Source organism: Bison bison, unplaced genomic scaffold (assembly GCF_000754665.1).
Source record: "Bison bison bison isolate TAMUID 2011002044 unplaced genomic scaffold, Bison_UMD1.0 scf7180017864390, whole genome shotgun sequence".
NCBI lineage: Eukaryota > Metazoa > Chordata > Mammalia > Artiodactyla > Bovidae > Bison > Bison bison.
The window spans coordinates 353,552-372,436 of NW_011494962.1; the positions used below are offsets into that span (position 1 = coordinate 353,552).

Genomic DNA, 18,885 nt, shown 5'->3' on the forward strand with positions numbered 1-18,885 from the left:
TCCCAGGGCTGATCTCCTTCAGAATAGACTGGTTAGATCTCCTTGCAGTCCAAGGGATCCTCAAGAGTCTTCTCCAACACCACAGTTCAAAAGCATCAATTCTTCGGTGCTCAGCCTTCTTCACAGTCCAACTCTCACATTCATACATGACCACTGGAAAAAACATAGCCTTGACTAGACGGACCTTTGTTGGCAAAGTAATGTCTCTGCTTTTCAATATGCTATCTAGGTTGGTCATAACTTTCCTTCCAAGGAGTAATCGTCTTTTAATTTCATGGCTGCAGTCACCATCTGCAGTGATTTTGGAGCTCCCCCCCCCCAAAAAAAAAAAAGTCTGACACTGTTTCCACTGTTTCCTCATCTATTTCCCATGAAGTGATGGAATCAGATGCCATGATCTTTGTTTTCTGAATTTTGAGTTTTAAGCCAACTTTTTCACTCTCACCTTTCACTTTCATCAAGAGGCTTTTTAGTTTCTCTTCACTTTCTTCCATAAGGGTCTTTAGAATGCCAAAAAATATTGCCAGTGTTTTTTTCTTTAAATTATACTATTAAATTACTGGTATAATTTATAATCAGTGTTGTTTTAAGATCAGGAAAGAATTTAACTGTTGAGTAATTGCAAGCTATTATAATAAATCAAACATCCATCTATTTGGGAATATAATTGAAAACTCACCTATTTAAGCTAATGCAAAAGACCAACTAGCTATTATTAATTTGGCTCTAAGGTCAGTTTTCATTCCAATCCCAAAGAAAGGCAACACCAAAGAATGCTCAAACTACCACACATTGCACTCATCTCACACGCTAGTAAAGTAATGCTCAAAATTCTCCAAGCCAGACTTCAGCAATACGTGAACCGTGAACTTCCAGATGTTCAAGCTGGTTTTAGAAAAGGCAGAGGAACCAGACATCAAATTGCCAACATCCATTGGATCATGGAAAAAGCAAGAGAGTTCCAGAAAAACATCTATTTCTGCTTTATTGACTATGCCAAAGCCTTTGACTGTGTGGATCACAATAAACTGGAAAATTCTTCAAGAGATGGGAATACCAGACCACGTGACCTGCCTCTTGAGAAACCTATATGCAGGTCAGGAAGCAACAATTAGAACTGGACATGGAACAACACACTGGTTCCAAACAGGAAAAGGAGTACGTCATGGCTGTATATTGTCACCCTGATTATTTAACTTATATGCAGAGTACATCATGAGAAACGCTGAACTGGAAGAAACACAAGCTGGAATCAAGATTGCTGGGAGAAATATCAATAACCTCAGATATGCAGATGACACCACCCTTATGGCAGAAAGTGAAGAGGAACTCAAAAGCCTCTTGATGAAAGTGAAAGAGGAGAGTTAAAAAGTTGGCTTAAAGCTCAACATTCAGGAAATGAAGATCATGGCATCTGGTCCCATCACTTCTTGGGAAATAGATGGAAACAGTGGAAACAGTGTCAGACTTTATTTTTCTGGGCTCCAAAATCACTGCAGATGGTGACTGCAGCCATGAAATTAAAAGACGATTACTCCTTGGAAGGAAAGTTATGACCAACCTAGATAGCATATTGAAAAGCAGAGACATTACTTTGCCAACAAAGGTCTGTCTAGTCAAGGCTATGTTTTTTCCAGTGGTCATGTATGGATGTTAGAGTTGGACTGTGAAGAAGGCTGAGCACCGAAGAATTGATGCTTTTGAACTGTAGTGTTTGAGAAGACTCTTGAGGATCCCTTGGACTGCAAGGAGATCTAACCAGTCTATTCTGAAGGAGATCAGCCCTGGGATTTCTTTGGAAGGAATGATGCTGAAGCTGAAACTCCAGTACTTTGGCCACCTCATGCGAAGAGTTGACTCATTGGAAAAGACTCTGATGCTGGGAGAGATTGAGGGCAGGAGGAGAAGGGGACGACCGAGGATGAGATGGCTGGATGGCATCACTGACTCGATGGACGTGAGTCTGAGTGAACTCCGGGAGTTGGTGATGGATAGAGAGGCCTGGTGAGCTGTGATTCATGGGGTCGCAGAGTTGGACATGACTGAGCGACTGAACTGAACTGAAGAAGTGCACAATTTTCATTTCCCTGACCTTACAAATTTATCAGGAGGAAGTTTTAAAAGAAAAAAAAACATTATATTAAGTTCAATGTGTGGTGGACGGTTGAGAAATTATGTGTTATCTTTGCTCGGAAATCAAAAATAGCATTTCCTTTGAGGTTTTCGACCAGTGGATGAAACTGTGAACCTGTTGTATGTACCTTGAGTGGACCATTTGAGGCCAGTTTCTGATTAGCAGTGGGTTTATTATTCTTCTCTTATTGCATATTTAAAAAAACAAAACATAAAATTTTACATACACATCCACCCACATTTGAAGATGCAAGATGAAGAAACATACATGACCTTGAACACACAGTTGAAGAAAAGGAGTTCTATCCAAACATTTCAATTTAAATGTCAAGGTATGGAATTCAGGTTTTTTTTTTTTTTAATTGTTGTGGATTAATATGCGTGAGGATTTACTATAAGTTGATATTCATGTGCCCTTTCTTGGATCACTGCCTTGTTATGGTGAAGGGGTTTGAGAAACTTCGTAAATCTATGAGCCCTGCCATAGACATGAAGTTAAGCAAATTCTGGGAGATGGTGTGAGACAGGAAGCCTGGCATGGTGCACTCCATGGGGTTGCAATGAGTTGGACGTGCCTTGGAGATTGAACAATAATATTCATATGAATATTAATGTGGATAGAAGTTTCCATTATTGTTTTTTGTTTTTCTGTTCTTGGACTGTTTCATTTTTGTGATATTTTTCCATTGTCTGTCTCTGCGTCTATCTTTTCTCTCTTTCTCTTTATCAATATGGGACTAACAGCTATTTGCTTTGAAGTAATATTTTGCCTCATATTATTAAGGATATACCTAGGAAATATACACATCTAGTTAAAATTAATAATTAAAAAGTGAATCTTTGGTGCCAGTCATTCACCTTTTTACCATTTATAAAATAATGACATTTTAAAGTATCAACTTTTAATTCAGCATGTCAAAAATTTTTAAATATGTTTTTCATCAGGTGAAAAAACTTGTTTGGACAATAGAGATATTAACACGAAAGACCACAAAATGTAGGGGCTCTTCCGTGAAAACGTTTCTCACATTCAGTTTGTAGATGGCATCTGTAAACCAAAATGTGTCTTAGCACAGAAAAAGAGGTCAGGAAAATGTAAAATAATAAATTTGCAACTCCTAGTAATTTAAGTGGCATGTGCTAATAATCATTATTTACTAATATGTTTTGCTGGTATTTAGTAAACTTTGGTAACATTTTGTAAAATTGGGAATTAGACATGACATTTTAATCTAATCAACAATTTTATATTTCCATCTTTTTCAGTGTTTACCTAACTGTTCTCACTTGTTTATTTTCCGAATAATTTTATAATACATTTTGCAGACACTTTCATTATAAACAACAAAATAAAAAATAAAAAAGAGATGTAGTTTTATGGTATATTAAATGCTTCCTAATTTATCAATCAACTTAAGGAACATTTATCTCTGACATTTAGCCTTCAAAGCACTCATGGCTGAATTTCCACTTGTTCAAGTCTGTATTCATGATATACTGACTGTTTTGTTTGTTTGCTTTTTATTTTGGTGATGTGTCTCTGTTAAGGATGATGTTAGCTTCATTAGGCAAAGAACTATTCTCTTTAAAAAGTGCCCATCAATTTCATCTTTAATTTTTAGCATAAAGTGGTGGATATTATTTGCTTTTTACTTCTGTAAGATGATGATATATTTTACCCAAGCTCTATGAATGTGAGATGAATGGATTTCTTACTATTGAACAGCTCTTGTATTCCTAGAATAAATTCAGCATAATCATGGTATGTTTTGACTACTACTAATATGTTTAAGATTTTTGTGTGAACACTCTTAAAAATCATTGGTTTTTGCTTGTTTAAAATACATTTGTTTTTGATGGTAAAGTGCTTGTGTTCTAAGCTTCTAAGTTAAATTATACCACTTCTCAGGGTAATGAAAATGTTAGTTTCTTCATAATGCTGAATTTAACATGCCTTAAATTCATATTTTGAAAGTTATCCCATGATACTTAGGAGAAATAATTAAGTCTGAGTTGAATTTGAATAGGCTTCTACACTCTTTATCCTAACATTTTCTGATAATCATTTGTTTGATTTTTAATATAATGGCATTTTATTACATGTGTTGAAATTTATTGACTATCATTAGTACTATATCAAAATATCCAAAAGCAATCTGGGAAATGTAAAATATTCCTTAATTGAACTCTGATAAAACTTATTTTACTATTTTTGTTAATATTACTATAAGAGAAAAGGTGTGCACTAATTCCCTGAGATACTGTTCTGTGTGATTTATTACACTCTTTCCTGACCAGGATTGGCAACTTCAAAGGTAGCTTTTCTCTTCCCACCATTCTGATCATCCGGAGTAGTATCATTGCTAAATAAGATAAATATGTATTTTTCTGTTTCCTTAGATTTTATGTTGCTATTGCCTAATATTCTATGATATTCAAAATCTATATTGTGTACAACCTTGTTATTACAATTGCCATCACTTCACAGGAATGCACTTTCCAAGCTAATTTATGTGATTAATCTGTTAGACTGTTCTGTGATGTCACACCGATATAAAATCTTATTGGGGATATCTGGAGGACTAAATGGCATTCTGGTTTTGACTTTGATCACCCTGAGTCTGTTAGGTAAGTTAAATGATCTTAATTAAATAAAAAAATGAAAAATGTTTACTTGTTTCTTATTACTCTTTTCATATTCATTCATTATTCTTTACACTAACAAAGATTTAACGAGATTAAATTTAAAGATTTAATGATTTAACTATGTATAAAGCAATATATTATGCCCCACAGTAACATATTGATTAAGTATTTGAATCAGGTACATATTTTGTCCTCAAGTGGCATACAGTTTACTAGGAGAAAAGTGTATGTAAGTGTGTGTGTATGTAATGTATTTGAAATCATACTTCAGGATTTCTTAGATATCTGTGAATAGATTGAATTACATTATTTTTCTTAAAAAATTATACATTATTATTTAAGGTTGAATTCACTTTACTCTTGATTTTGTCCAAATATTTGCTGAACAATCTTTAGACTCCAAACATTGCTACAAATCCTTCAAAAAAAAAAAAAAAAGGAATAGTCATGGTGAGAAATCCCATATTTTAGTGGAAAAAACATTAAAAAAATTTAGGGTAGACTGGGCTAAATACAACGTATAGACTGAAGTAAGTCAGAAAGAGAAAAACAAATATTGTATATTAACATATATATATATATGAAATCTAGAAAAATGGTACTGATGAACTTATTTGCAGAGCAGGAATAGAGATGCAGATGTAGAGAACGGACTTGTGAACACAGAGTGGGAAGAGAGGGTGTGACGAATTGAGAGAGTAGCACTGGCATATGTACATGACCATGTGTAAAATAGATTGCTAGTGGGAAGCTGCTGTACAGCACAGGGAGCTCAGCTCGGTGCTCTGTGATGACCTAGAGGGGTGGGATGGCTGTGGAGAGGCTCAAGAGAGAGAGAATATATGTGTATATATATAGCTAATTCACTATGCTGTACAACAGAAGCTAACACGACATTTGTAAAGCCACCATATTCCAATAATTAAATAATGAATGAATTAATTAATGAATGAAAATGCACCTGTTGGTGCACTTAAAAAATGCATGGAAAAAAAAAAAAAAAAAGCATGGAAAGAGCATGCATAACCCCTAGAACTAGAACTTTGCTGTATTTATTATTGTATGACAAATTCTTAGGACAATACCTGGCACAGAATAGATCCTAAGCAAATACAGGTGCTATACATGAATTCATTGTGTAACACTTTAATTCACTTTTCATTAAACACAAACATGTTTTAAAAGAAAATTTATCATTATCCCTTCAGTTATTTCTTGTTCCAACCATCTGAATTGTTCTGAAGAATTTGTCTCTGAGACATTGCCTAGAGAAGATGTTTTCTCAACTTTAAAATAATCCTCTTTTCAAGTTTCTCAGGAAGTGCTGCCAAAATGCCTAAAACAGTATAATTCAAACATCACCCAGCATGATGATACTGGATACTTGGAAGTCAATAGTGACACAAGAGGCAATATACATAAGAAAGATGCAGACCACTGTGTTTCTAGAGCTACAGGTCATAAAGGTATTTCTCAAGGCTTTGGCCTCTATCACTTTTAATCATTTGGATTTTCTAAGTTTGAAAAAAAAAATCCCATTGAAGAGGTATGCAGTAGACTAAATTAATGAAGACTTGATATAAATCTGCTTTTTACTCAAAACTTGATTCACATATTTTTAAATTTTTTTTGTTGTTGTTGTGGAAGGACAGCTGTAAAACAACATAAAAAGGCCCTTCCCTCTAGGAATTTAAAATCATATTGAAATATATAAACATGAAAATTAATTGTGATCGTAAGGAATGATGTAAATAACTATTTTTTGTCTCATTTATCCTTTTTTCAAATACAAAATGGATAAAAGTAATTATATCTAACAGGCTATCTGTTATGATTTTAAAGTTAGAACTTCCAACCATCCAGACTTTTGGGAAACTGTTCTTCCTACTTTCAACTTTTCTTTTAGTTTAAATTTTTAACACTTATTCTTTGAACCTTTGACTTTTATTTGATAGTTTGATATGTGAAAAAGGTACAGTTGATTTATTCTATAATTACTTGTCAAAGAATTTTTCTGAAATCCACTAGTTTACAGTTTCCTTATCCCATGTAAAAATGTCGTATGTATTATATTTACTTATTAACACTCTTTTCTTTCAGATTACTTGTCTGTTTACATGTACAAGTCCTCATCCAATTGAAATATTATAATTTTACCGCTTTTTTATACTCTGGCTATCTAATTTCCCTTTATGTAATGAAACTTTTTCAGAAGTAAGAAAGCTTTGATGGGTAAACATGGAATCAAATAGACACCATTAAGCATTCATTAAAGTCAGTCTAAATACTGCATAATTAACTATAAGAAATTAATTTCCTGTTAATTTTCTTATTCAGGTAATGTTAACAAATATAATTATTTAAAATTAAACATCAATGGTGTTATGACATTCAAATGTGCAACTATCATATCTATCTACTTCCAAAACATTTTCATCACCCTAAAGAGAAATCCCACACTCCTCTTTTCATTTTGGGGTGAGAAAACTATTTTGGAGTTAGATAGGTGTGCATCATGTTTGTACATCTTTTGGATGTTATAAAACCCATGGCTTTTGTACTTTAAAATGGTTAGCATTGTGAATTTTATGTTACATAAATTTTGTCTCAGAAAATAAAGAGATTGTAAAGGCCAGAAGTTTGAACAGTTATGTTGATCCGTGCTTATATTTTTATATTATACTACATTTTTCTTCATTGTTATTCTGAAAGTCTCAGTTTCAATTTGAGAATGCCTTAATTTAAATTTAAGAAAATCAAAGGACCTGCAATTATAAAGAGGATAAAAAATTGTTATTCATCTCAATGTTACTTAATATCAAAAAGGAAATATTAAAAACAATTTACACACATAAAGCAATGAGAAAGATTTCTAAAACATTATGTGGATAAATGCTAAGCAAATGGTATGCTGCTGCTACTGCTAAGTCACTTCAGTTGTGTCCGACTCTGTGCGATCCCATAGACGGCAGCCCACCAGGCTCCCCGGTCCCTGGGATTCTCCAGGCAAGAACACTGGAGTGGGTTGCCATTTCCTTCTCCAATGCATGAAAGTGAAAAGTGAAAGTGAAGTCGCTCAGTCGTGTCCGACTCTTAGAGACCCCATGGACTGCAGCCTACCAGGCTCCTCCATCCATGGGATTTTCCATGCAAGAGTACTGGAGTGGGGTGCCATTGCCTTCTCCGGCAAATGGTATAGATAATAGTTAATCTCTCATAGCGTTAATGCTATGTATATCTTGACTGGTACATGTTATTTTAGTAATCATATTAGGTTATGACATGAAAAAAAAATCCCTTTATATCTGTCTAGGTTTTGCTTCAGACTTTCCACGTGGCAATAGTGGTAAAAATCTACTGACAATGCAGGAGACATAAGAGATGCAGGTTCTATCCCTGGGTGGGGAAGATCTCCTAGAGGAGGGCATGACCACCCACTCCAGTATTCTTGCCTGAAGAATCCCGTGGACAGAGGAGCCTGGTGGGTTTCAGTCCATAGGGTGGCAAAGAGTCAGACACAACTGAAGTGACTTAGCACACACACACACAGGTTTTGCTTCATCTTACTAAATTAATTTTCTTGGGACTTCCCCTGATGGTTCAGTGGTTAGGAATCTAAGTTCCAATGCAGGTGACCTGGTTTAGACCCTTGGTTGAGGAACTAGGATCCCAGATGCCCCAGGGCAACTAGTCCAGCATGCTATAACTACTGAGCTTGCCTGCTACAACTAGAGAGAAGCTTGCATGCTGCAATGAAGAGCTGACACAGACAAAAATATAAAAGAAATATTTTAAAATAAATCAGTTTTCTTAATTTTCATGGACTCTCATTTGTATTTTGGATAACTTGTCTGAGTCTGAACACTTTGTTATGATTTTATCATAGCTCTACTCTTTTTCATACAATATGCAAGTATTTTCACTGTCAATTTGTAGGAATGTGCTCATCAGAATGGCTGAAATATCAAGAAAAGTGCTATTGGTTCTCTAATGAGATGAAAAATTGGAGTGACAGTTATAAATATTGTTTGGGGGAAAAATCTCATCTACTAATTATTCAGAACCAACTTGAACTGGTAAGTGGTTTAGTATCAAGCTTATGATACTTGCTCCTTTGCCATTAAAATGGCTTATCTCAAATTTCTTCCCACCTTTTCATTAAATTATCTTTTATCTTGGCTACTGAACTTTTGGTGCCCTTTTAAATTCTGAGCTGGAATCCAGTGCTTCCCTTGACTTGGGGTAATTATGGTCTGAATATTGATGTTTAATTTATAGGTAGTGGCAGCTCAGCTGATAAAGAATCCTCCTGCAATGCAGGAGACCGTGGTTCGATTGCGTGGTTCTATCCCTGGAGAAGGGACAGGTACCCACTCCAGTATCTTTGCATGGAAAATTCCATGGGCAGAGGAGCCTGGTGTGCTACATGGGATCGCAAAGAGTCAAACACGACTGAGCCACTTTCACTTTCACTTCACAGCGTATGTCCTGGTACATGATATATAGTGAAAGCTGCTTGGTTGTGTCCGACTCTTTGCAACTTCATGGACTATACAGCCCATGAAATTTTCTAGGCCAAAATACTGGAGTGGGTAGCCTGTTCCCTTCTCCAGGGGATCTTCCCAACCTAGGGATCAAACCCAGGTCTCCTACATTGCAGGAGGATTCTTTACCAGCTGAGCCACCAGGGAAGTCCATATGATATATAATGTATGTGTAAATAAGATGATTGACTAGGATAAAAGCCTTCATGTAGAGTGTGAGTTGTCCAGTAGAATTCTAAAATCTTATTTAGTATGTCTAAATCATTAAGCTATCCTGTTCATTTAATTACTCATCACCCACTTTTTAGGCTTTTATACAGAAAACTCTAAAACAATCAAACTATGTGTGGATTGGGCTTAACTTTACTTCCCTGAAAAGAACATGGACCTGGGTGGATGATTCTCCTTTGGATTCAAAGATGTGAGTCTTTCCCAAAAGGCAGTATGATCTATTGTCTATCAGAGAATTTATCTCCTTAAAGCATCTATAAACATATCAAAATGAACTCAAATAGTTCTTGGTACTAAAGAATTTGAAAGGATGAAAATGAATGTTGGCTGGAGTAATGACAAATTTTGGCTTGGTTTTTAAAGCAAAAGGACTTGAAAACAATAATGATTGTTCACTTATTGATTTTAAAACTCCTCACACTTTATAAGGGAAAGGTACATTGAAACAATGTAGTCTTCTGCTTTCAAAGTTCTCAATACTTTTTTAATTTTTATCTTTAAAATTAATTTTATTGGACTATAGTTACTTTATAATAGTGTGTTAGTTTCTATTGTACACCTAAGTGAATCAGCTGTACATCCTTGTTTTTGGAGTTCCTTCCCATTTAAGTCACTTCAGAACCCTGAGTAGAGTTCCTGGAGCTATACAGTAGGTTCTCATTAGCTACCTTTTTTATACATTTTATGCATGGTATCAAATAGTATATGTATGTCAGTCCCAATCTCCCAATGTCATCCTCTCCCTTTTCCTCCTTGGTTCCTTCCCTGGTATCAATGATTCTTTTAGTCATTTTTAGTAATTAAAAAAAACCTCTACATGATTTTTTTATACTGTAAGATCATCACAATGCTAAAAAAACAAATAAGAAGTACAAGACAGAACAAAATAATCCTAAATGCTCTCAGCAGCTGCAGGAGATTATTGAGATTTTGAAAATTTTATGAATGCTTTTGTGCACTTGTATTAATTTATAAAACTATATTATACTATAGTAGGACCAGCAAACTCAAATATTATCCCTATGTTGGTAGGCAAAGTAATGGTGCCCCTAAATGTTCTAATCCCCAAATTCTGTGAATGTTACCTTAAGTCTAAAAGAGAGTTCATGAGTGTGATTAAATTAATAATCTTGAGATAGAAGTGTTATGCTGGATTATTCAGGTGGGCCCAATGTAATCACAAGTCCTTATGAGAGGGAGAAAGTAGGGGCAGGCTCAGAGGAGATTTGAAGATAAATGCAGAGGTCCAAGTTGTCTGATAGCCAAGGAGTGCAGGCAACCTCTAGTACCTGCAAAAGGCAATGAGCAAGTTTTTCCCCAGTGACTGCAGCAGACAGCTCCAAAGACACTTGATTGTAGTTCTTTAAGACCAGCTTTGAGCTTCTGATATCTAGAACTGTAAGATAAAAATTTGTGCTGCTTTAAGCCACCACATTTTTGACAATTTATTACAGCAGTGAAAAGAAACATTCACTATGGTAACCAGTACTATTGGTTAATGAATACTATCGTGTTATTGTCCTTATTACTTAAGTAAGAAGTAGTTACTTATATTGATTAAGCACTTAATCAGTTATTACTTAAGTTATTAAGTAATTAAGTTATTAGTTATTAAGTAATGAAGTTATTACTTATTAAGTTATTAAGTAATTACTTAAGTTATTAAGTAATCAGTTATTACTTACTCAGTTAATACTTAATAAGTTATTACTTAAGTAATAAAGGAGTGAAGTAATAAATATTACTTACTTTCTATCTCTGGAGAAGGGAATAGCAACCTACTCCAGTATTCTTGCCTGGAGAATTCCATGGACAGAGGAGCCTGGTGAGCTGCAGTCCATGTGGTCGCAAAGAGTCGAACACGACTGAACAACACACACATTTTCTATCTCACTGCACTAAATTAATAAATCTAAGGAAGTCAACTGAAGACATTATTTGGAATGGAGAATAAAATTATGGGTGAGATCTAAGTTGTATCAATGGACATGACCTGATTGGCTACTTATGAAGATGCTAACTTAGGTTTCTTCCTTATGCCAAATCCACTAAACACTACCTTTAGGATTGAGTTTTAACTCTGGACTATGCCTAGGGATTTTTGTTCACAAACATTCAATACAAAATTCAAGCATAAACATATATAAATTCAAATGTAGGTGTATTTTCCAATATGAAAATCCAACACTTACTTTTCCGCTATTATTCTGGAAGCCTTGAAAATCATGTATATCTTTTCTGTGACCCCTTCTTAAACCTTTTTTCTAAGTTTAAATAAATTCTTAACAGACTAAATCACTAACAGTACAATATTTTATATATAACTTCATTATTGTATTCAACACATCACTTTATGGATAAGTATTACAATAAGTGTATAATTTACTTAGGGCTTACATGGATCAGTTTGTGGCAGGTGAGTTCTACCACTGAACCACCAATGCAAGCGGGTCAGTTTGTATACTAAGTTCTTTACAAACATATAGTCATTTAACCTCTGTAACAACATAATGAGGTAAATATTTGTATCACTATTGTACAAATGGATATGAAAAACCAGGAAAGATTTAATGAGCTACTCATGTGACACTCCCAGTTTTTAATCTAAATGGATGACATGGAACAATGGAAAGAAGACTAGGATAGAATGTGAGCACAGATATCTTCTTAGCTCTGTCATTTACAAACAGACTTTGGAATTCTCTATCACAGACAGTAATACTAAATTACAGAGGTATTGAAATGTTTCATGACTCTAAGTATTTGAAAATGCCTTAAATATTTGAATTATCTTTTAATTAAGGGAGGTTTTTAACTGAGAACAGAATGGGTGTCTTCAGCAATGATGATGAATAATATCTTTATCTTCTCCTTTTCAGATTTTTCATAAAAGGACCAGCTCAAGAAAATAGCTGTGCTGCCGTCAAAGAAAATGGAATTTACTCTGAAACTTGCAGCAGTGTTTTCAAATGGATTTGCCAATATTAAAATTTTAAAAGTGACAGTGAGTTATCAAGGATCAAAGTTTTGATCTAACATGAATCTTTAGGAATAAGAATTTAAAATTGCAATTAAACACCCCCTGGCTTCTCTATTTTCCCTCAGTCATGTTCATGGGTCCTAGTCACAGAGTAACTCATGTTAACAATCTAAAATATACCCTCTGATTCTTTGTGTGATAATATAATCCAAAGTGAACCCATACATTTATATTCATGATGTAATTCATCTTTTCTTTTACAACAAATGTGAATAAATTATGTCTGCTTTTCTGTTATTTTGCTTTTTTTTTAATTGTTAACAATATCCTATGCAAATTTCATATAGTTCTGAGTTACATCATAGTGTGACTTCCTATGGGGCTTCCCAGGTGGCACTAGTGGTAAAGAACCTATGTGCCAATGTAAGAGAAGATGTAAGAGAAGATGTAAGAGACACAGGTTCAATCTCTGGGTCTGGAAGATCCCCTAGAGGAGGGCATGGCAACCCACTTCAGTGTACTTGTCTGGAGAATCCCACGGACAGAGGAGCCTGGCAGGCTGTGGTCCATAGGGTAGCACAGAGTCAGATACAACTGAAGCGACTTAGCATACATGCACATGGCTTTATATTTTACACTCCTTTATTGATGAACATTAACTTTAACTTTTTTTTCAGATTTTTGCTTCTATAAACTATGATGCAGTATTCTGAATATCTGTTTAAATGGTAGCATTTTTATTTCTATGATATAAACTTTTAAACTGGATATTCTGGGTAAAAAAGTGTTAATGTTTTTGGTTTACTGCTGACTTTATGCAATTTTTATCTAAATTTAGAAACTATCACAAACTTATAAGAATCCTATATGTACAGTGGAAAAAACTTACTTTTTCCCCAAACCTTTTGAGAATTAGTTGCCAATTTGATGCATTTCATTATAAAATTTAAAGTATCATTGGATATTTTAATATGTGTTTCCTACAAAATATATAACCTACTTAATTAAAGTACAATTATCAATCAACAAATTAATACTGACACAGTACTACCATCTCTAAGTCTCTATAACATTTGCCAATTGTCAAATACTGTTCTTTTCAGTTAAATATCCAGATCAGAAATATTTTCTGCATTTAGTTACTTTGTCTAATCTCTCAACATCTAGAAGACTTCCTTAACCTTTGACATTCATAAGCTGATGCTTTTAAATATTACAAGCTGGATATTCTATAAAATGTTCTTCAATTTAAATTTGTTTGATTATTTCTCATAGTTATATTCAAGTTATATCTCCTTGGCAGGAATAGCAGAGCAATAATGTAGTGAAGCTTTGTTCATTCTTTCAGAGGATGAAGTTTTTTGTTCCATTGTTATGATGCTTACTTTGTTCACATGGCTAATATGGTGCCTATTAATGGCAACCCACTCAAGTACTCTTGCCTGGAGAATTCCATGGACAGAGGAGCCTGGCAGGCTACCGTCCATGGGATCACCAAAGTCAGACATGACTGAGCGACTTTCACTTTCATTTTATCAGACTTCATTGTAAAGTTTCTCTTTTATCTTTGTAATCAATTAATATTTTGTTGTTTTCTACCATTCCAACACTTCTTATTTATCTTAGCACCCATGGCCAGACCTCTAGAAATTCTGAGAGCCTGGATTATTACTAAAGCTCCTTTCCTTGTTGGAGATTGAATTTTTTCTCCTCAATGCTACGACTCTCAACACGCTACTCTGCTTTTCACATTTTTCTTGTTAGCCTCTTTCCCTGTGAAGTTTAGTAATTTGGCAAGTAGCTTGAAGGAAAAATATTAAGCTAAATATCTTTGGCCCTCTTTTGTCTTCAGGGCTTTTTCAAGTGAATTGACAGCAATTTTTATCTCAACTAGGACAGTGTCTGCTGGCCATGACTTTCTGCCCAGATTCTGAGCAGATGACTCTTCACCAAGATACTGCTAGGAGAAGAATAACTCCCAAATTATTTTTTTACATCTGAATCTTTCCTGTTTCTTCATTTATCTTGAAAACTTTCCAATGTTTTAAAAAATTTTTGTTTGTTTGGATCCTGCTCTTCTAATTTTTCTCAGCATCAGCTGGTCTGTATCCACTTGCATTATTAAAGACAGAAGTACATAAGAACTTTCAAGTTTATCCTTTTTACATCATTTCAAGATTTTGTTGTCAAAGAGAAAAGGAAGTAAACCTTAATAAATTTCATTTTATTGGAATTCCCAAACAGTTGACAGAGCTCATAATTATCATTATTATCATGGTGTGATAACAAAAAGCTACAGTTTATTATCACTTGCCATGATCCAGAAACATTGAAAAAAGATGTGAATGTGTCTCAAGTAATTGGTCCAACTACATAATGAAGCTGTTATTATTACTTTTATTTTAAGATGAGCTTTTTGACTGAGAGACCAAGTAAATTTATTCTTAAATTGGTGACAGAATCCATGATTAAATGATCTTATTTGAAAGTTAGTTTGAAATTAAGGCAGCAAATAAATGTTAGTGTTGACTCATGGCATTTCTGGGTTAGTCACAGAGTTTGTGAATATAAAGTCCCTCAATTTCACATTGCTGTAACCACTCCTGATTCTTAGGAAAGTCATTAAAAAGTAATAGTCCATATCATTGATATGGTTATTCACTTACCAGTTAGAACATGTTTTTGAAGTTTAATATGTTTGTGTTACTGGGCTTCATGATGTGTTCTGAATGTATAATAATGAAGAGATGTGATTCCTTCATTTGAGCAACTTAATAGAAAACTGAAACATTTACTGGGTATATAAAATCACAAACTTTATATACAAATTACAAAAGGCAGTGGAGTAAGTTATTATGAGAGAACTTAATGTGATATCTAACTCAGGGAGATTTTCCCAAGGAAATGTCAAATAAATGTACAGACTGAAGACTTGAGTATACATTGGCTAAACTAAAAAGTAAGGCATTGAGTTTGAAGGGAGAAATGTTTCAGTTGAAGGGAACTGCAAAAGAGAAGAGAACGTATATAGCAGTTGGATAATCCTTTGAAATTTAAGATGGCTCAAGCAAAAATTGCTTTCCTGGTGGCTCAGAGGGTAAAGAATCTACCTGCAATGCAGGAGACCCAGGTTCAATCTCTGAGCCAGGAAGATCCCCTGGAGAAGTGAATGGCTACCCACTTCAGTATTCTTGCCTGGAGAACTCCATGGACAGAGGAGCCTGGCAGGCTGCAGTCCATAAGGTCACAAAGAGCTGGACATGACTGAGTGACTAACGCTTTCACTTTTGAGCACAAATGATGAAAGAGGAAGTATGAGAAAATAACTCTCTTTAACACAAAAATCTCATTTTTAAACTGTGAATTTTATAATTCCTAAACTTTATCTTCCTGTTTACTTCCTTATGAAACCCTATGTGAAGTGAAGTGAAAGTCGCTCAGTCGTGTCTGACTCTTTGCAACCCTATGGACTGTAGCCTGCCATGCTCCTCTGTCCATGGAATTCTCCAGGCCAAAATACTGGAGTGGGTAGCCATTCCCCCTTCAGGGTATCTTCCCAACCCAGGTATCCCATATTACAGGTGGATTCTATGCCATCTGAGTACCAGGAAGGCCTCAGTTAGTAAAGAATTTGCCAGCAATGCAGGAGACAGGGTTCAATTCTTGAACTGGGAAGATCCTCTGGAGAAGGAAATGGCAACCCACTCCAGTATTCTTGCCTGGAGAATCCCATGGACACAGGAGCCTCATCAGCTAGAGTCCATGGGGTCCTAAGAGTCAGACACGCCTTAGCGACTAAACCACCATGAAACCCTATACCTGATACCATACATAAGACACAGTGATGTTTTTTACATGGTTCCTAGGGAGCTGCAGTGTAAGGGGAGAAAGTACACAGTTGTTTTAATTTCACCGAGGAAAGAAGTTTTTCTGCAGGTACCAGACGAGGAGTTCAGGACAACTAGTGCTCAAAAACTCTAACTCCTCAATGGGTTTCAAGAAAGCATTTTTAAAGGCATGCTGGAGGAGGGGAGTGAGGGTGTGTGAGCCTCTCAGGGTGTGTGATCCTCTCACTTCTCTGATTGTCTGATGGTGATGAACCAGGGTGGCATCACAGGGGTTAACATTATCAATCCTTGGGCTCCAGTAGCTCTGAGGGCCACTGTTAATGGGCATCAAGCAGTTAACTTCTTCCATTTGGTAGAGGTTTAAGCATCTCTGGAAATGTGTGTCAGATAGTACTATCCTGGTAATTCAGAGAGGAGGTAAAGATTCTTTGACTGCTATATAGCTGATTACTGTAAAACTGTTATCAGTTTTCCTGGCCCCAGTTATTTTTGTCACTACATGTTTACAACTTTTTAATCATTAAGTCTTTTCTTTCTTTTAAAAAAAAGCTTTTTATTTTGGGGTGGAGTATAGAGAATTAACAATGTTGTGATAGTTTTTGGTAAACAGTAAAGGGATTCAGTCATACATATATATGTATCCATTCTCCCCCAAACTCCCCTCCTATTCAGCCTGCCATGTAACATAGAGCAGAGTTCCCTGTGTTGTATAGTAAGTATTTGTTGTCTATGTATTTTAAACATAGCAGTGTGTACATGTCCATCCCAACTCTCTATGTTGCAGTCAGATGCTCCGGAAAGCAAACTCACTCAGAATGACAATGTGGATAGTGGAGTGTGGTTTATTACACTGGCGGGTCCAAGGCAGAGTTTCCTCATTAGTCAGGGACCCCGACCAATTTCTGTGAAAACCTTCTATACCCTAAGTGTACGGGAATAAGCCCACATCACCAAATTCCCCAATCCTACTCTGGAAAATGTCAAAGGGAGATACAATCATGTTACAGCCATGATTCATAATCAGAAGGGTCCGCTGGTTATACATTGTAGCCTACACCAATGGGTAGCATAAAGATTACAGTGGTGACTGACTACATAGGGCATTATTACATTCTTTCTGGCAATGGGAAATCTTGGTATGGAATCTTGTATTTATCAGTCCAGGAGGCCTGTTAGGCTGTAGGTATGTTATCTCCATGGCTATAACATAGTTCAAAGTTTCACTGAGAACGTAAGATGAAGTTTCCTTCTTTTCCAAGATGGAGTCAGCTCAGCATGTTCCTTTCCTCCTTCATTCCCCTCTCTTGATGCTCTCAACTTCCAGTGTGAGCATCACTCATCAGGATGTACTGCATTTTAGGTTTCCTGGTATATATTTGGGTAAATGAAGTCAGCCTCTGTGATATAAAGTTAACAACACATTGGAGAATACAAGGTCGACATAACAGAATCAACAGAGCAACTATAACAATGGCTCATATAGTTTTCCACCAAACACCCTTCACCTGTGAGAGAACAGAAGCCCAAAAAGGAAGATTATCATCAGACATAGCTTTTACTTGACCTTTCATGCCATCTAGAGTGGCTGATATATTGTCAGATAAATCAGGAATATATACACAACATTCAGCTTTGATTATAGCACAGGTCCCTCCTTGAGTGGCTGTAAGTATGTCTAAAGCCATTCTATTTTGAATTACCGCTTTCCTCATTTGTATTTGTTCAGTATTTAGAGCTTGAATCATTCTCAGGTTGTCATTTAGGGCTCTTTGGGTGAAATTGGCTAGAACTTCAACTCTGATCATTATGTCCATAGTACCCAATGAGGGAACAAATATAGCAGACAAATAATCATACCAGTGGAAAACTGATCATGACCATCTAGCCTGCAGGAGGGTAAATTTAAAGGTTCTTGTATTGTTGACCTGATGTTTCCATGGGCAAAGGCTAGACCCAAAGTACACATCCCTATCCATCCTGGGGGCAGCCAAGGCCATAAATTAGTCCCACATAACCAGTGGGTGGTGATTACAGTTTCCATACTCGATTTTTGTTGTTTTGCCTGATGCAAAAAATCACATAAGCTAGGCATATCACCCCTCTGTAGAGGTGATACCCACCAAGGGAGTCCATCCATGACAGACATGGGCATGGCTTCACACACCCCGCAGTTAATTTTTTTTAATGAAGTCAGCATAGGAATGTGCCCATGAAATGAAAACATTGTCCTTTGCAGAAACTATGGCTAGTCTCAAGATGATACCAGAAAGTCCGTTGTAGAGTTCGCAGGAGTTCGTTGTAGAGTTTCATCTCTTTTTCTTCTATCTCAAGATGATCTTGATTTCACATGGATCAGTGGGGTCCTTCTGTGCAGTCCACTCGGTGTTCTCCAGGTCTGTGTGGTATGCTGTCTTCACCCTCGTGTGGTGAATCCAGGGAGTGACACCTGCAACTTTAACTGCCGTAGGAGTGGTTAGAACAACAGTATATGGACCCTGCCAAT

General features: G+C 35.7%; 1 protein-coding gene and 1 pseudogene across 2 annotated transcripts; one reads left to right on the plus strand and one right to left on the minus strand.

The window, feature by feature from the left end:
* The first annotated feature begins 2,243 nt into the window (after window positions 1-2,243).
* On the plus strand, window positions 2,244-12,971 carry KLRF1 (killer cell lectin-like receptor subfamily F, member 1). 2 transcript variants are annotated; one of them, XM_010858596.1, is made up of 6 exons: window positions 2,244-2,465; window positions 4,663-4,761; window positions 6,090-6,245; window positions 8,716-8,855; window positions 9,632-9,744; window positions 12,434-12,826. In XM_010858596.1, the coding sequence occupies exons 1-6, from the start codon at window positions 2,381-2,383 to the stop codon at window positions 12,540-12,542; spliced, it is 702 nt and encodes a 233-aa protein (XP_010856898.1). In that variant the 5' UTR covers window positions 2,244-2,380; the 3' UTR covers window positions 12,543-12,826. The 2 variants fall into 2 exon arrangements, with proteins under 2 accessions (XP_010856898.1, XP_010856899.1); XM_010858597.1 differs by having other exon boundaries at window positions 2,374-2,465; window positions 4,622-4,761; window positions 12,434-12,971.
* A 4,724-nt stretch (window positions 12,972-17,695) lies between these two features.
* LOC105002215 lies at window positions 17,696-18,632 on the minus strand (annotated as a pseudogene).
* Window positions 18,633-18,885: the final 253 nt, after the last annotated feature.